Source organism: Physeter macrocephalus, chromosome 2, assembly GCF_002837175.3.
Source record: "Physeter macrocephalus isolate SW-GA chromosome 2, ASM283717v5, whole genome shotgun sequence".
NCBI lineage: Eukaryota > Metazoa > Chordata > Mammalia > Artiodactyla > Physeteridae > Physeter > Physeter macrocephalus.
Window position 1 is genome coordinate 109,561,136 of NC_041215.1, and position 14,183 is coordinate 109,575,318.

General features: G+C 40.0%; 2 protein-coding genes across 3 annotated transcripts in view; one reads left to right on the plus strand and one right to left on the minus strand.

The window, feature by feature from the left end:
- INO80D (INO80 complex subunit D) overlaps positions 1–14,183 on the minus strand; it is a 72,983-nt gene that overhangs the window by 25,173 nt on the left and 33,627 nt on the right. For both annotated transcript variants that reach the window (XM_055089663.1, XM_024124620.3), the window contains one exon: positions 4,835–5,059. In XM_055089663.1, coding sequence (XP_054945638.1) covers positions 4,835–5,059 — 225 coding nt within the window. The remainder of the gene's footprint in view (positions 1–4,834; positions 5,060–14,183) is intronic.
- Positions 3,355–3,734, plus strand: LOC102985996 (60S ribosomal protein L27a-like). The gene has a single exon (XM_055089666.1). It carries the CDS (start codon positions 3,355–3,357, stop codon positions 3,688–3,690), a length of 336 nt encoding a protein of 111 aa, XP_054945641.1. The 3' UTR covers positions 3,691–3,734.

Sequence of the window (14,183 nt, forward strand, 5' to 3'; positions counted from 1 at the left end):
TCAATGCTACTCTTTCACTTCGTCCCAGTTTACCCTTCCCCCTCCCCGTGTCCTCAAGTCCATTCTTTACGTCTGCGTCTTTATTCCTATCCTGCCTCGTCAAGCTGCTAAACAATACATCTGCAGAAAACTTAACCTAATACATGAGGAATGGGATATAGAACAGAAAGCTACGCAGTGAAGAATCTCCTTTCCACCCTCGTCTTGATTTGCTAGTTCCCACTCGCTCTATAATAAGTATTCATTTTATTAGTCTCTGATCCTTCCATAGTTTTATACAAACATAAAAAAAAAATCAAAAATAAACAATATTTAAATTCTTGAAAGTATCAATATAAAAACTATGCTATTTATGTAATTCTATAAAGTGTCACAAACTATTAGGCCTTTACACATGGCTGAGTATGGACAAAGAATCTACTTAATGCACTGAGTCACAAGTCAGGCATCAAAAATAAAGAAATATTTTGAATTGTTTGTTTCTAATATCTTTCTAAGGATTTACACTAATTAGAGAAGGTCATATAGAATAAGTTACATATGAACTTATTACATAAAATCTAAATAAAATAATATTTTTATTATAATTTTAACTTTCATATAAACAGTAAATGCAAATAGATGCTGCCAGGTGCTGCCATAGAAGTTGCTTTAATTAAGAGTTCTGCAAGATTTGTCAGATCACAAGAGTGAGGAACTAGGTCATTAAGCCCTGTAAAAAGAATACACATTTTCAAAAAAAACGAAACTTTACTATTTTGGCAGCTAAGCCTAATTTCTCTTGGTCTAGATTTAAATAGAAGGTACCTCTCTATTTTGAATGGATAATTTTCACTGAACAGTTTAATAATTTGCTCAGCCAGCTACCAGGCCTAGTGTTACAACACAACCCTCACTTTCTTTACCCTAAACTTCAAAGTAAACCATTGGTTTCATTTTTAAAAAATCACCATTATGTTCCAATTCACCAATCTTTCTCTTAAAATAAACCCAAAGTCAGAATTTCAATATCCCCATGGATAATTAAGGTAAAAATGTCTGCTGTGATGTTAGATATATTTTATTATCCAAATAATCCCAACAAAACAAAGGTTTTGATGTTGTTAATATGAAAATATCTACGACAGGCTTCCCATTTGAGTGCTCTACTGGATACCCCATTAAAAAGGAAGTTTTCACACAACCAACACTATCTCTCTGCAGGATTGTGGGTTACAAGATACTGAGATTTGGGTTTACATACTTTAAGTTATTTCAATGGCTTGTTCCACATATTCACCAATAAATATGACAAAGTTATTATATAAAGAACATTTTAACGTTGTTCAGTTTATATCTAAACTATATTTAAAGAATACCTATTAGAAGGTAGTCACTATAGTTTTAATTTCTAAAATATTTAGTGACTTCCCTAGTGGCGCAGTGGTTAAGAATCTGCCTGCCAATGCAGGGGACACGGGTTCGATCCCTGGTCTGGGAAGATCCCACATGCCGCAGAACAACTAAGCCCGTGCGCCACAACTACTGAGCCTGCGCTCTAGAGCCCGCAGCCACAACCACTGAGCCGGCATACTGCGACTACTGAAGCCCACGTGCCTAGAGCCCGTGTTCCTCAACGAGAGAAGCCACAGCAATATGAAGCCCACACACCACAACGAAGAGTAGCCCCCACTCCCCGAAACTAGAGAAAGCCCGCGCACAGCAACGTAGCCAAAAATCAATAAATTTATAAATAAATAAATAAATAAAATATTTAACAGCGGGACTTCCTTGGTGGTCCAGTAGTTAAGACTCCACGCTTCCACTGCAGGGGGCGCGGGTTCGATCCCTGACCAGGGAACTAAGATCCTGCATGCCGTGCAGCACAGCCAAAAAATTTTTAAAGAAATAAAATTTTAAAAATTTAAAAATAAATAAAATAAAATAAAAATAAATAAAATATTTAACAGCAACCTTTTATATGTCTTTTGTGGAACCAGGCCTTTGAGAACAAAAAATATTAAACACAGAGGACATTATTCAACTGGCAGCTGATTTCTGCAAACCTAAAATATATGTAATGTAAAGCAGTTAGTTACTATTCACCAAGGAATGATTATGACACACTGTCATATGATTATCAGTGATGCACTGAGCAATAAACTTTTTACTAATCATGGCAGACATAACCAAATGACATCACATAAATCTGAGAACTATAATCAAGTTCATCTTGGTGTTTGTTTTGTAATACTTAGTTATCATGAAATTTTCTTAAAAACATCACTAAGGGTGGTTTGGGAGATGTTCTGAAAAGGAAGCAGTCGATTCTGCCAGTTAAAAATCATAGGTAAATACAGTTTCCACACAAATAGCAAATTGTCCCAAGCTCACAGTATAGTCTCTTTCATCTTTGACAGGGTCATAATAATATACGAGACCCGATATATACAATGGTCTATATCTAGATGGTTTCACGCTGGACAAAACTCAAATTTCTACTGAAATTATACTCTTGAAAGCATTATATAATACAAATGTTAGATACCATTATTTTAAAACCTATGTCAAACTGAGTGAGTTCTTTCAATAAACAGAGAATAGACCTTCACTTGTTCAATTCTATTCATTCATTCATCAACACTGGAGATTAGAAACAAAATATACATTGTTCCTGCCCTCATAGAAACCACTGTCTAGCATGACAGACAGACATTAATGTAAGTATAAATTCTACAACGAAGCAGAGTACAGAGCACAACAGCATATATATCAGGGGGACCCAACACAGTCAGTGGAATCTGGGAATGTTTCTCTGAGAAAGGCAAGTCTCTGAGTAAGTAAGAAGTAAGCTAAGAAGTAAAGATGTTCTGGGCTTCCCTGGTGGCGCAGTGGTTGAGAGTCCGCCTGCCGATGCAGGGGACACGGGTTCGTGCCCCGGTCTGGGAAGAACCCACAAGCCGCAGAGCGGCTGGTCCCGTGAGCCATGGCCGCTGAGCCTGTGCCCCGCAATGGGAGAGGCCACAACGATGAGAGGCCCGCATACCGCAAAAAATAAATAAATAAATAAAGATGTTCTACAACAGACACTACCTCCATTACAGGGGACTGGGAGCTCTTAAGAGTGAGAGGAGCTTTTTTCCTCTCGGCCGCCGACATGCCATCCAGAGTTTCTCTGAGAAAGGCAAGTCTCTGAGTAAGTAAGAAGTAAGCTAAGAAGTAAAGATGTTCTGGGCTTCCCTGGTGGCGCAGTGGTTGAGAGTCCGCCTGCCGATGCAGGGGACACGGGTTCGTGCCCCGGTCTGGGAAGAACCCACAAGCCGCAGAGCGGCTGGTCCCGTGAGCCATGGCCGCTGAGCCTGTGACCCACAATGCATGCATCACCCCAGGATCAATTTCAACAAATATCACCCAGGATACTTTGGGAAAGTTGGTATGAGGCATTACCACTTAAAGAGGAACCAGAGCTTCTGCCCAACTGTCAACCTTGATAAATTGTGGACCTTGGTCAGTGAGCAGACACAGGTAAATGCTGCCAAGAACAAGACTGGAGCTGCTCCTATTATTGACGTGGTGCGATTGGGTTACTACAAAGTTCTGGGGAAGGGAAAGCTCCCAAAGCAGCCTGTCATCATGAAGGCCAAATTCTTCAGCAGAAGAGCTGAGGAGAAGATTAAGGGTGTCGGTGAGGCTTGTGTCCTGGTAGCTTGAAGCCACGTGGTGGGAGATTCATTAAATGATGACAAGTGCTTTTCAGAAAAAAAAAAAGAGTGAGGGGAAATACTGCAGGCTGCAGCCACTATGGAGGTATATTAGATATACATACACAGTTTCAAACAACTTAAATATGCCAAGAAGCAGAAAAATCTTAAGGGCATGGTATTTTTTGAGATACCCAACTGAAAAATAGGTTATTTTTTTACAGCAAATATAATGAAAACCAAAATACACACAATGAAAATGAATTTCAAAAATTATAGAGCTATGTAAGGAATATGACCAATAGCTACAAAGCAAAGGTTGATTTTTAGTTTTCTGCTTGTTTTAAACCCTTTTCTCCTCAAATGACTCATGCATGATCACTATAGAAAAATTAAAATACACAGACTACAAATTTTTTTTAACTTTATCAATAATCCCATCATCTAGAGAGAACCACTGGTAATACTTAGGTATATAAACCCCGAAATGTTTTATCTATATGTTTATTTGCACGTGTGCGCACGCGCACACACATAGAAAAAGACTAGAAGGAGACAGAATCAAAATGTTCATGGTGCTTGGTCTGTTTCGGGAATGGTGATATCATGGTGATTTTCTGCCTTTTTCTATATTTTTCAAATTTTCACAATAAGCAAGTATCTTCATTATAAACAGAAGGGATTTCCCCCCCCCAAAGAAATCCAATGTAATAAAACATTTTGAATACATGATATATGGGATTATGTACATATTAACAGAAAATACAATGAAAAGAAAATTTTAAAATAATATAAGTAAAAAACATACAATACCACTTTTGTGGTTTAAAAAAAAAACCTAAATATTACTTTTAAATAACACAAAATTTCTAAGCATTGTCTTTTTTTAAAGACAGGTAACATTCTCAAATCCTCTACTGAATAAATTCTAATCAAACTCCAGCAAAATTATAGTAATACTTTAATTTTACTGTCACCTCATGGCAGGATTATTTTGCCATCACAGAACTTTGAGCAACAAAACCAAAATACAATGCTTAAATATTTTAAGATAATATGCCCACCACTCATTGTGTCTCGACTATCCTCTCAAAAGTTAGAGAAAACAGACTGAGGTGAGTTCTTAGAAAGAGGTGGTAGTGTGAGGCTCTGACCTGGTCCGACTGCATGCAGCTCTCTGTAGCTCCTGGATCAACTGGCCAGTACATTCTGGCTCTCTACTGGCCGCCTGCAGCAAAGCTTTCCTAAACGTGTGCCGGCATTTCTTTTGACGAGATTCTGCCCGCTCCAGGCGGCAGAGGTGCTTATATTTCTGCTGAAAGTAAGTGCAAAGTTGGGTCACCCTGGAGCTCCTACTCTCTGTATCATCATCATCCGACCTAGAGAGTGCAGGGAGAGAAGCAGAAAACTTGATTACATGTTAGGCTCATTTTAAAAAGGGGAAAAGCAGATGAGGAAGGGGGTGCTGGATGCACAGGGCTGAAACTTGTGGCATGTGAGCACACATTTAACAAAATTAGAGGAAGAGAATTTCAGTAGAGCAGCTGAAAATAAGTAGTGTTTTAACAATAAGTGAGCAGTAGAGACAATCCAATGCTTTAAGAAGCTTAACCTTCTTAGCTTGTCATAATTAGACATTCAACGCATCAGTGTCTTCCAAATTTTAAGTGACTAGGGATTTTGGGGAAGAAAATAATTTCTTTACCTCTACTTACTAAAAAGTCTGAGTAAATGACACGACGGTTATGAGGAAACACTCAGCATAATTTCATAAAAGATAGGTCATACCAGAAATAGAGCAGTGAATTCCAATGGAGCAGTGAATGCTATCTAAGAGCTGCTCTTTCAGATGTACTGGTTTTTAACTACTCTTTTTTTGCTAAGCACTTAAAAGAATTTTGATTATAGGGATCACAATCATTCTACAGTATTTTTTTAAACTACAGGAGATATCCTAAACCACATTTCATATAACAGGGAATTACACAGAGGCTTTTCTATCATTACGCTAATGTTGACTGATTGGTGGCCCCTGCTGGAGCACTACACTGAAAAGGATGCTGAGGGCACGTTTAGGCTCAACAAGAAAGAGAGCTGTGGTTAGTCAGCAATGTCTACCGCCAGGGAGGTTAAAAAGGTCACCTTTCTATAGCATAAATGTGATCTCACTTTTTTTTACTGTTAGGAATAATGCACACAAGACTTGAAAACTGACCTGTGTTATTTTACCTTCCTTCTCTTATATCATAACGTAAACAAACAGCACACATATGACACTACAGACGATATATTATCTTACTAATATTCTGTAAATCCTTTCTTGGTTTCTCTTCTTGAGTGGTATTACCTGTTTTTTCTTCAGAATAGCCCATAACAGGCTACTCTGTAAACTTCTGTTTAGTACATGTCTTAAGAGTCATGTTCTCTTCAGTATAGTTTCTACTGCAGATATACCAATTGAAGGATCTCACTTCAACCTTTTCACCTATTAGACATTCAACATTTACTCTATGTCTATCATGCTTTGTGAAAAAGCTAGGAGCTTTTTAAAATTTCAGTTTCCCAAGACCTACCCTAGATCTACTGAACCAGAATTTCCATGGGATGGGACGCAGGAATCTCTATTTTAATTGTTCCCCAAAGTCCCACAGCAGGTCTCCATTTGGGAATTGTAGTAGAGCCAGTACATGCTGTTAGTATCTTTAATGTGAGGTAGAGAACAAGAAACATAGGAGAGGTACAGATAAAATGCTTTTAAAGTTCCCTAGAAAGACTGCTGGATGAAAGGCTTTTTGTAGACGAGATGACAACAGAACTGAACCTTGAAGAAAGAGTAGAATTTGAAGATGAGTAAAGAAAGGTACCTCACAAGGATAAAGCAATATAAGCCAAGATACAGAGATGGACAGGATGGGGAACAGCAAGGACTGAGTAGCTTGGTTTGGCTAAGGTGTGGGGAATGCAGGGGAGTGCTGGTGGGTTAGGTAGACTTTCTAAAGCTAAAGGCCAGATTAAACAGTTCAACCTTTAATCCATAGGCAATGAAGAACCTTGTAGATTATTAAGAAAATAGCTAACAATAACAGAGCTATGAATGAGAAAGATTACTCTGTCAGCAGATACAAATGGAGGAAGAGACAGAAGAAGAGAACAGTGAGGAAATTATGATAAAACTCCAGGTAAGAAATAACAAGGACCCTACACCAGGGGGGCAGCAGCAGGACTGGAGAATATGAGAGGTAATCTGCATGTATAAGAGACTCTGGGGACTTCCCTGGTGGTCCGGTGGTTAAGAATCTGCCTTCCAATGCAGGGGATGCGGGTTCGATCCTTGGTCGGGGAACTAAGATCTCAGATGCTGTGGGGCAACTAAGCCCGTGCGTCACAACTACTGAGCCAGCGTGTTCTGGACCCCGCGTGCTCCGGACCCTGCACGGTGCAACTAGAGAAGTCCACACGCTACAACAAAAGATCCCATGTGCCGCAACGAAGATTGTGTGTGCCACAATGAAGACACGAAGCAACCAAATTAAAAAAAGAAAAAAGAGGGAGACAGTCTTTGTCAACTGGGCAAGGAAGATGGAAGGGACAATAATCACCCAGTTGTTTCCATTGGCAAAGAGCAGGAAACAGGAGCAAGAGCAGATTTGGGGTAGGAAATAAATTCCATTTTAGACCTAGGTAATTTAAAGTACAGATGAGGGGCTTCCCTGGTGGCACAGAGGTTAAGAATCCGCCTGCAAATGCAGGGGACACGGGTTCGAGCCCTGGTCCGGGAAGATCCCACATGCCGCAGAGCAACTAAGCCCGTGCACCACAACTACTGAGCCTGCGCTCTAGAGCCTGCAAGCCACAACTACTGAGCCCGTGTGCCACAACTACTTAGCTCGCACGCCTAGAGCCCGTGCTCCGTAACGAGAGAAGCCACCGCAATGATAAACCCGCGCACCGCAACGAAGAGTAGCCCCCACTTGCTGCAACTGGAGAAAGCCCAGGCAGAGCAACGAAGACCCAACGCAGCCATAAATAAATAAATAAATAAATAATTTTTTTTTTTTAAAGTACAGATGAGGCAACAAAGGGAGTGGTGGAAAAACAGCTGGAAATTATAAACTTGACACGTTTGGAGAAGAGATACAGATTTTGGAGTCAACGGCTAACAACTGGAAGTGACTAAAAGTAAAAGGCCACAGAGATAATAGAAAGAACACAACACATAAGGGCCATTATCACAAAAGAATTTGGTGACTGGGTATGAAGGATAAGAAAGTCAATAATGACTTTGAATCTGTATAATAAAGAGAATTGAAGCGCCATAACAGAAAGATGAAAGAAGAGAAACAGTAAGTCTTAAAGGGAAAATAAAGCTAAGGTGGAAAAGCAACTGCCAACACTGTTATTTAAAAAGCCTCTTATTACTGCAGAGAAAATGGACTAGATGAGTGTTTCTCAAGTTAACCATGGAAAGATGCACCTGGATGTTGCATGTTACATCATGATAAAAGTTTTCAAAGCTTATTCATAACTTCCAAAATTATCTTGTTGTGGTCCAGTAACAAGCAGTTTGCAGACTAGCACAGATCCACAGACCATCCTTGGCACTGTCCTAAACTAGAAAATCTTCAAGATGCCTCCCACTTCTAAGATGCTAGACGTTAATATTTCAAATCTGGTTGCTGAGGAAGAGTAGCAAATTAGGAAGAGAAAAGCCAGTTCCCATAATATACCAGCAGTGACAAGGGCTGGTACCTACAGCATTTCTCGATATGTGTTAAGTTTCCTTCTTTCTTTAACTTTTCTCATCTGGGTGAAATGGAGACATAGCTGGCTCACCTAACTCCTATGGTCAAGAGAAAGAAATGATACATGTGAAATCACAATATAAGTACAGGTATTATTATTAAGATGCTACTAATAGCTCCAAATACAGAGCAGTAAATTCCAAACCTGATTTCGTAAAACTTCAGGCTTGTCTGTAATCTCAAGGCGTGACATGAAATTTTCCAAATAAAAGTCACTTTATTTTACTTTATTAAAACAACAAAAGAGCGAAAACTTCCCACAAAGAAAAGATTCATGATCAGACGGCTTCACTGGTGACTATACAAAATGTTTAAAGAATTAGGGGACTTCCCTGGTGGTCCAGTGGTTAAGACTCCAAGCTTCCACTGCAGGGGGCATGGGTTCAATCCCTGCTCGGGGAGCTAAGATCCCGCATGCCACGCATATAAATAAATAAATATTAAGAAAAGAAGGCATAGTCAGAGCTGAGGAAAAAAAATAAGGCATAGACAGTTACACCTCAATAAAAAATAAATTTTTTTAAATGACAGCAAAATAAAAACTTTTTCAGACTTTCAAAAGCTGAAAGAATTTATCACTGGAACACCTGCACTACAAGATATATTAAAGGAAACCTCTCATACAGAAGAAAATGACATCAGATGGCAATCTGGAACTACTCAAAGAATAAAGAGCTCTCTAGAAATGGTAAAAACATGGGGGATTATAACATAGGTAGAAGTAAAATGTATGACAACTATAGCACAAAGGATGGGAAAGGAGAAATGGAAGTACACTGTCATACGGTTCTTATCCATGAAGTGGTATAACACTTAAAGATACACTGAGGCTGGGCTTCCCCGGTGGCGCAGTGGTTGCGCGTCCACCTGCTGATGCAGGGGAACCGGGTTCGCGCCCCGGTTTGGGAGGATCCCACATGCCGCGGAGCGGCTGGGCCCGTGAGCCATGGCCGCTGAGCCTGCGCGTCCGGAGCCTGTGCTCCGCAACGGGAGAGACCACAACAGTGTGAGGCCCGCGTACCACAAAAAAAAAAAAAAAAAAGATACACTGAGGCAATTAAGTATGTATACTGTAAACCCTAAAGCAACCACTATAAAAATAAAACAGAGGAATGCAGCTAATAAGCCAAGAAAGGAGTTAAATGAAATCATAAAAAATAATCAAAAAAGAAAAACAAGGGAAAAAGGACAAGAACAAATAGGACGAATAGAAAACAAACAAAAGATGTTAGACTTAAATCCAATAATATCAATAATCACATTAAATTTAAATGGTCTAAATACCCAAATAAAGAGCAGAGATTGTCAGAGTACATAAAAAAGCAAGACCTAACTATATGCGGCCAACAAGAAACCCACTTCAAATATAAAGACTAAAATAGGTTAAAAGTAAAAGGACTGAAAAAGACACCAAGCTAGCAGTAACCAAAAGAAAGCTGGAGTGGCTATACTTATATCACATAAAGTAAAATCTCAGAGCAAACACTATGACTGGGATAAAGAGCATCATTTTATAAAAATAAAAGGATCATTTCATCAAGAGAACAGAACAATCTTAAATGTTTATGTATCAAATAACAGAACTACAAAATGTGTGAAGTAAAAAGTGAAAGAACTCATACAAATCAATAGCAAAAAGGCAAAAAATCCAATTTTGCAAAAGAAGACATACAGATGGCTAATAGGTATATAAAAAGATGCTCATCATAGGTAATCATCATTAAAATGAAAATCGAAACCACAATAAGATATCACCTCACACCTGTTGGAATGGCTACTACCAAAAAGAAATAACAAGTGTTGGTGAGGATGTGGAGAAAAGGCAATCCTTGAACACTGTTGGTGGGAATATAAATTGGAACAGTCACAATGGGAAACAGTATGGAGGGTCCTCAAAAAATTGAAAATAGAACAGAATGACCATATGATCCAGCAATCTCACTTCTGGGTAAACATGACCAAAGGAAATGAAATCACTGTCTCAAAGAGATATCAGCACCCCCAGGTTCACTGCATCATTATTCACAATAGCTAAGATGTGGAAGCAACATAAGTGTCCACACACAGATGAATGGATAAAGAAATTGTATGATATGTATACAATGGAATATTATTCAGCCATAAAAAAATGAAATGTTGCCATTCATGACATCATGGATGGACATCAAGGGCATTATGCTAAATGAAGTAAGTCAGAAATAGAAACAAATACCATATGCTCTTTCTTATATGTGGAATCTTTAACAAAACAAAACAAAACAGGGACTTCCCTGATGGTCCAGTGGGTAAGACTCTGAGCTCCCAATGCAGGGGGCCCAGGTTCGATCCCTGGTCGGAGAACTAGATCCCGCATTCACGGTGCAACTAAGAAGCCCGCATGCTGTAACTAAGATCCTGCATGCCACAACTAAGACCCAGTGCAGCCAAAATAAACAAAACAAAACAAACAAAAACCTCCATCAAGCTCATAGATACAGAGACTTAATTGGTGGTTGCCAGAGACAGGGGTAATGAGTAAGAATAATAGGTGAACTGTGTTTTGGGGGATTTTATTTGTTTTTTAGTTTCAATAAATTTTTTAAAATTTATTTATTTTAATTTATTTATTTTTGGCTGCATTGGGTCTTCATTGCTGTGCACGGGCTTTCTCTAGTTGTGGAGAACGGAGGCTACTCTTCGTTGCAGTGCACAGGCTTCTCATTGAGGTGGCTTCTCTTGTTACGGAGCACAGGCTCTAAGTGCACGGGCTTCAGTGGTTGTGGTACGCAGGATCAGTAGTTGCGGCTCACAGGCTCTAGAGCGCAGGCTCAGTAGTTGTGGCGCACAGGATTAGTTGCTCTGCGGCATGTGGGATCTTCCCAGATCAGGGCTTGAACCCATGTCCCCTGCATTGGCAGGCAGATTCTTAACCACTGCAACACCAGGGAAGCCCAGTTTCAATAAACTGGGTAATAAAAAAGATCCTGCTGGGCTTCCCTGGTGGCGCAGTGGTTGCGTGTCCGCCTGCCGATGCAGGGGAACCGGGTTCGCGCCCCGGTCTGGGAGGATCCCACATGCCGCGGAGCGGCTGGGCCCGTGAGCCATGGCCGCTGGGCCTGCGCGTCCGGAGCCTGTGCTCCGCAACGGGAGAGGCCACAACAGAGGGAGGCCTGCATACCACAAAAAAAAAAAAAAAAAAAAAAAGATCCTGCTTAGTCTCTCATGGTAGAAATAAGACAGCAAAAGAAACTGTGAACAATGATACCAAGAGTCTTATTCAGGGGCTGATGGTCGTCCTGCTCTCCATCAACACTGCCTCACCCCATCTTCCACACCCAAGCATACATATGTTGTTTTTATTGGCTACAAAGCAAATGTGATAATATTAAGGGATAGTTTAAAAATAAAGAATGTAATTTTCCAAAAAAAAAAAAAAAGTGAGAGAACTAAAAAGAGAAATAATCAAATCCACAAATAGAGATTTCAACAACCCTTTCCAGTAACTGATAGAACAAAATGAAAGAAAATCACCAAAGATGAAAAGAAAGAAAATTAAAGAAGACCTGAACAACACTATCAACCAACTTGATTTAACTGACATTTACAGAACACTGTAATCTAAATGTGGTCTCTGAACACAGTACAATTAAATTAGAAACCAATTCCTGATAAATCCCCAAATATGTGGAAACTATATATCACTTCTAAATAACCCATAGATCAAAGAAGACATCAAAAGGGGTATTAGAGGGAATTCTCTGGTGGTCCAGTGGTTAGGACTCTACTCTCTCACTGCCAAGGGCCTGGGTTCAATCCCTATTCAGGGAACTAAGATCCTACAAGCCACGCAGAGTGGCCAAAACAGAAAAGGGGAGGGGTATTAGAAAATATTTTGAATTGAATAAAAATGAAAACATGTTGTATCAAAATTTGTGGGATGCAGCTAAAACCAGTGTTTAGAGGGAAATGTATAGCACCAAGCATCTATGTTAGAAAACAAGAGGGACTTCCCTGGTGATGCAGTGGTTAAGAATCTGCCTGCCAATGCAGGGGACATGGGTTCGATCCCTGGTCTGGGAAGATCCCACATACCGCAGAGCAACTAAGCCCATGAACCACAACTGAGCCACGTGCCGCAACTACTGAAGCCCACGCGCCCAGAGCCCGTGCTCCGCAACAAGAGAAGCTACTATAATGAGAAGTCCACGCACCGCAACGAAGAGTAGCCCCCATTCGCCACAACTAGAGAAAACCCTTGCACAGCAACCCAACGCAGCCAAAAATAAAATTAAAATTAAAAAAAAAGAAAACAAGAAATATCTCAGGTTTAACTGATTTAAGCGATTATCTTAAAAACATCAAAAAAAATTAAAGCCAAACAAAAGGAAACAGAGCAGAAAGCAATGAAATAAAAAACAAGAAATTTGGCTTCCCCGGTGGCACAGTGGTTGAGAGTCCGCCTGCCGATGCAGGGGACGGGGTTCGTGCCCCGGTCCGGGAAGATCCCACATGCCGCGGAGCGGCTGGGCCCGTGAGCCATGGCCGCTGAGCCTGCGCGTCCGGAGCCTGTGCTCCGCAACGGGAGAGGCCACAGCAGTGAGAGGCCTGCGTACCGCAAAAAAAAAAAAAAAAAAAAAAAGAAATTTTTTAAAAAAAATCAATGAAACCAAAAGCTTTCTTCATAAAGATTAAAATCTATTTGAAGCTATTTAAAAATATTTATTAATTTATTTTTTGGCTGTGTTGGGTCTTTGCTGCTGTGCGTGGGTTTTCTCTAGCTGTGGCGAGCAGGGGCTACTCTTCGTTGCGGTGCACAGGCTTCTCATTGCTGTGGCTTCTCACGTTGCGGAACACAGGCTCTAGGCACTCGGCTTCAGTAGTTGTGGCTCACGGGATCTACAGCGCAGGCTCAGCAGTTACGGTGCACGGGCTTAGTTGCTCCGTGGCATGTGGGATCTTCGCAGACCAGGGTTTGAACCCGTGTCCCCTGCATTGGCAGGCAGATTCTTAACCACTGCTCCACCAGGAAAGTCCCTATTTTTAAGCTATTTTAATTAAAACTTTGAAGTTATTTGCACAAGGACAAACAGGCCAATGGAAGAGATTAGAAAATGCACAGACATACACATATATGTCAAGGCCTCCAATGCAATGAAAAATAAGTGTTCAATAAATAGTGTTGCTTAAATAGAGAAGCCATATGGGGAAAAAAAAAAAAAGATCCTTGGCCCTAACTCACATCATATATAAAATAAACAAAAATAAATTCCAGAAAGATTGTCAGTGAAACAATAAAGCTTCTAGAAGATAATATGAGAAAATAACTTCATGACCCTGGGGTAAGCAGTGATTTCTTAAACAGGTCACAAATTAACCATAAAGGAAAGAACTAATAAACTGTACCCATTGAAATTAAGAACTTTATTCTATCAAAGACATCATTAGGAATGTGAAAAGGGAAGCAGTTACTGGCAGTACTTACTGTTCCTTAATACTACATTTAAGATACCAACTTATTTCTGCTACTGAGAGACCTAAGTAAAATCCTAAGAGCTCCACTTTGGCATATGCATCTACAACTAAACTAAGTAACCAAGGAACCTCTGCCAAAACAAGGCCAAATTTTCTCCCCAAATTTCTTTAAGTACAATTTTGGCTTAGGAAGAAAGCTCATGAAAAGGTTCTTTGGGGGGAATGTAGCGATCACGCCACTGTGCTTTTT

Coding starts and splice junctions, on each gene's coding strand:
- LOC102985996 (XM_055089666.1), top strand. CDS start 3,355: ATGCATCACCCCAGGATCAATTTCAACAAATATCACCCAGGATACTTT.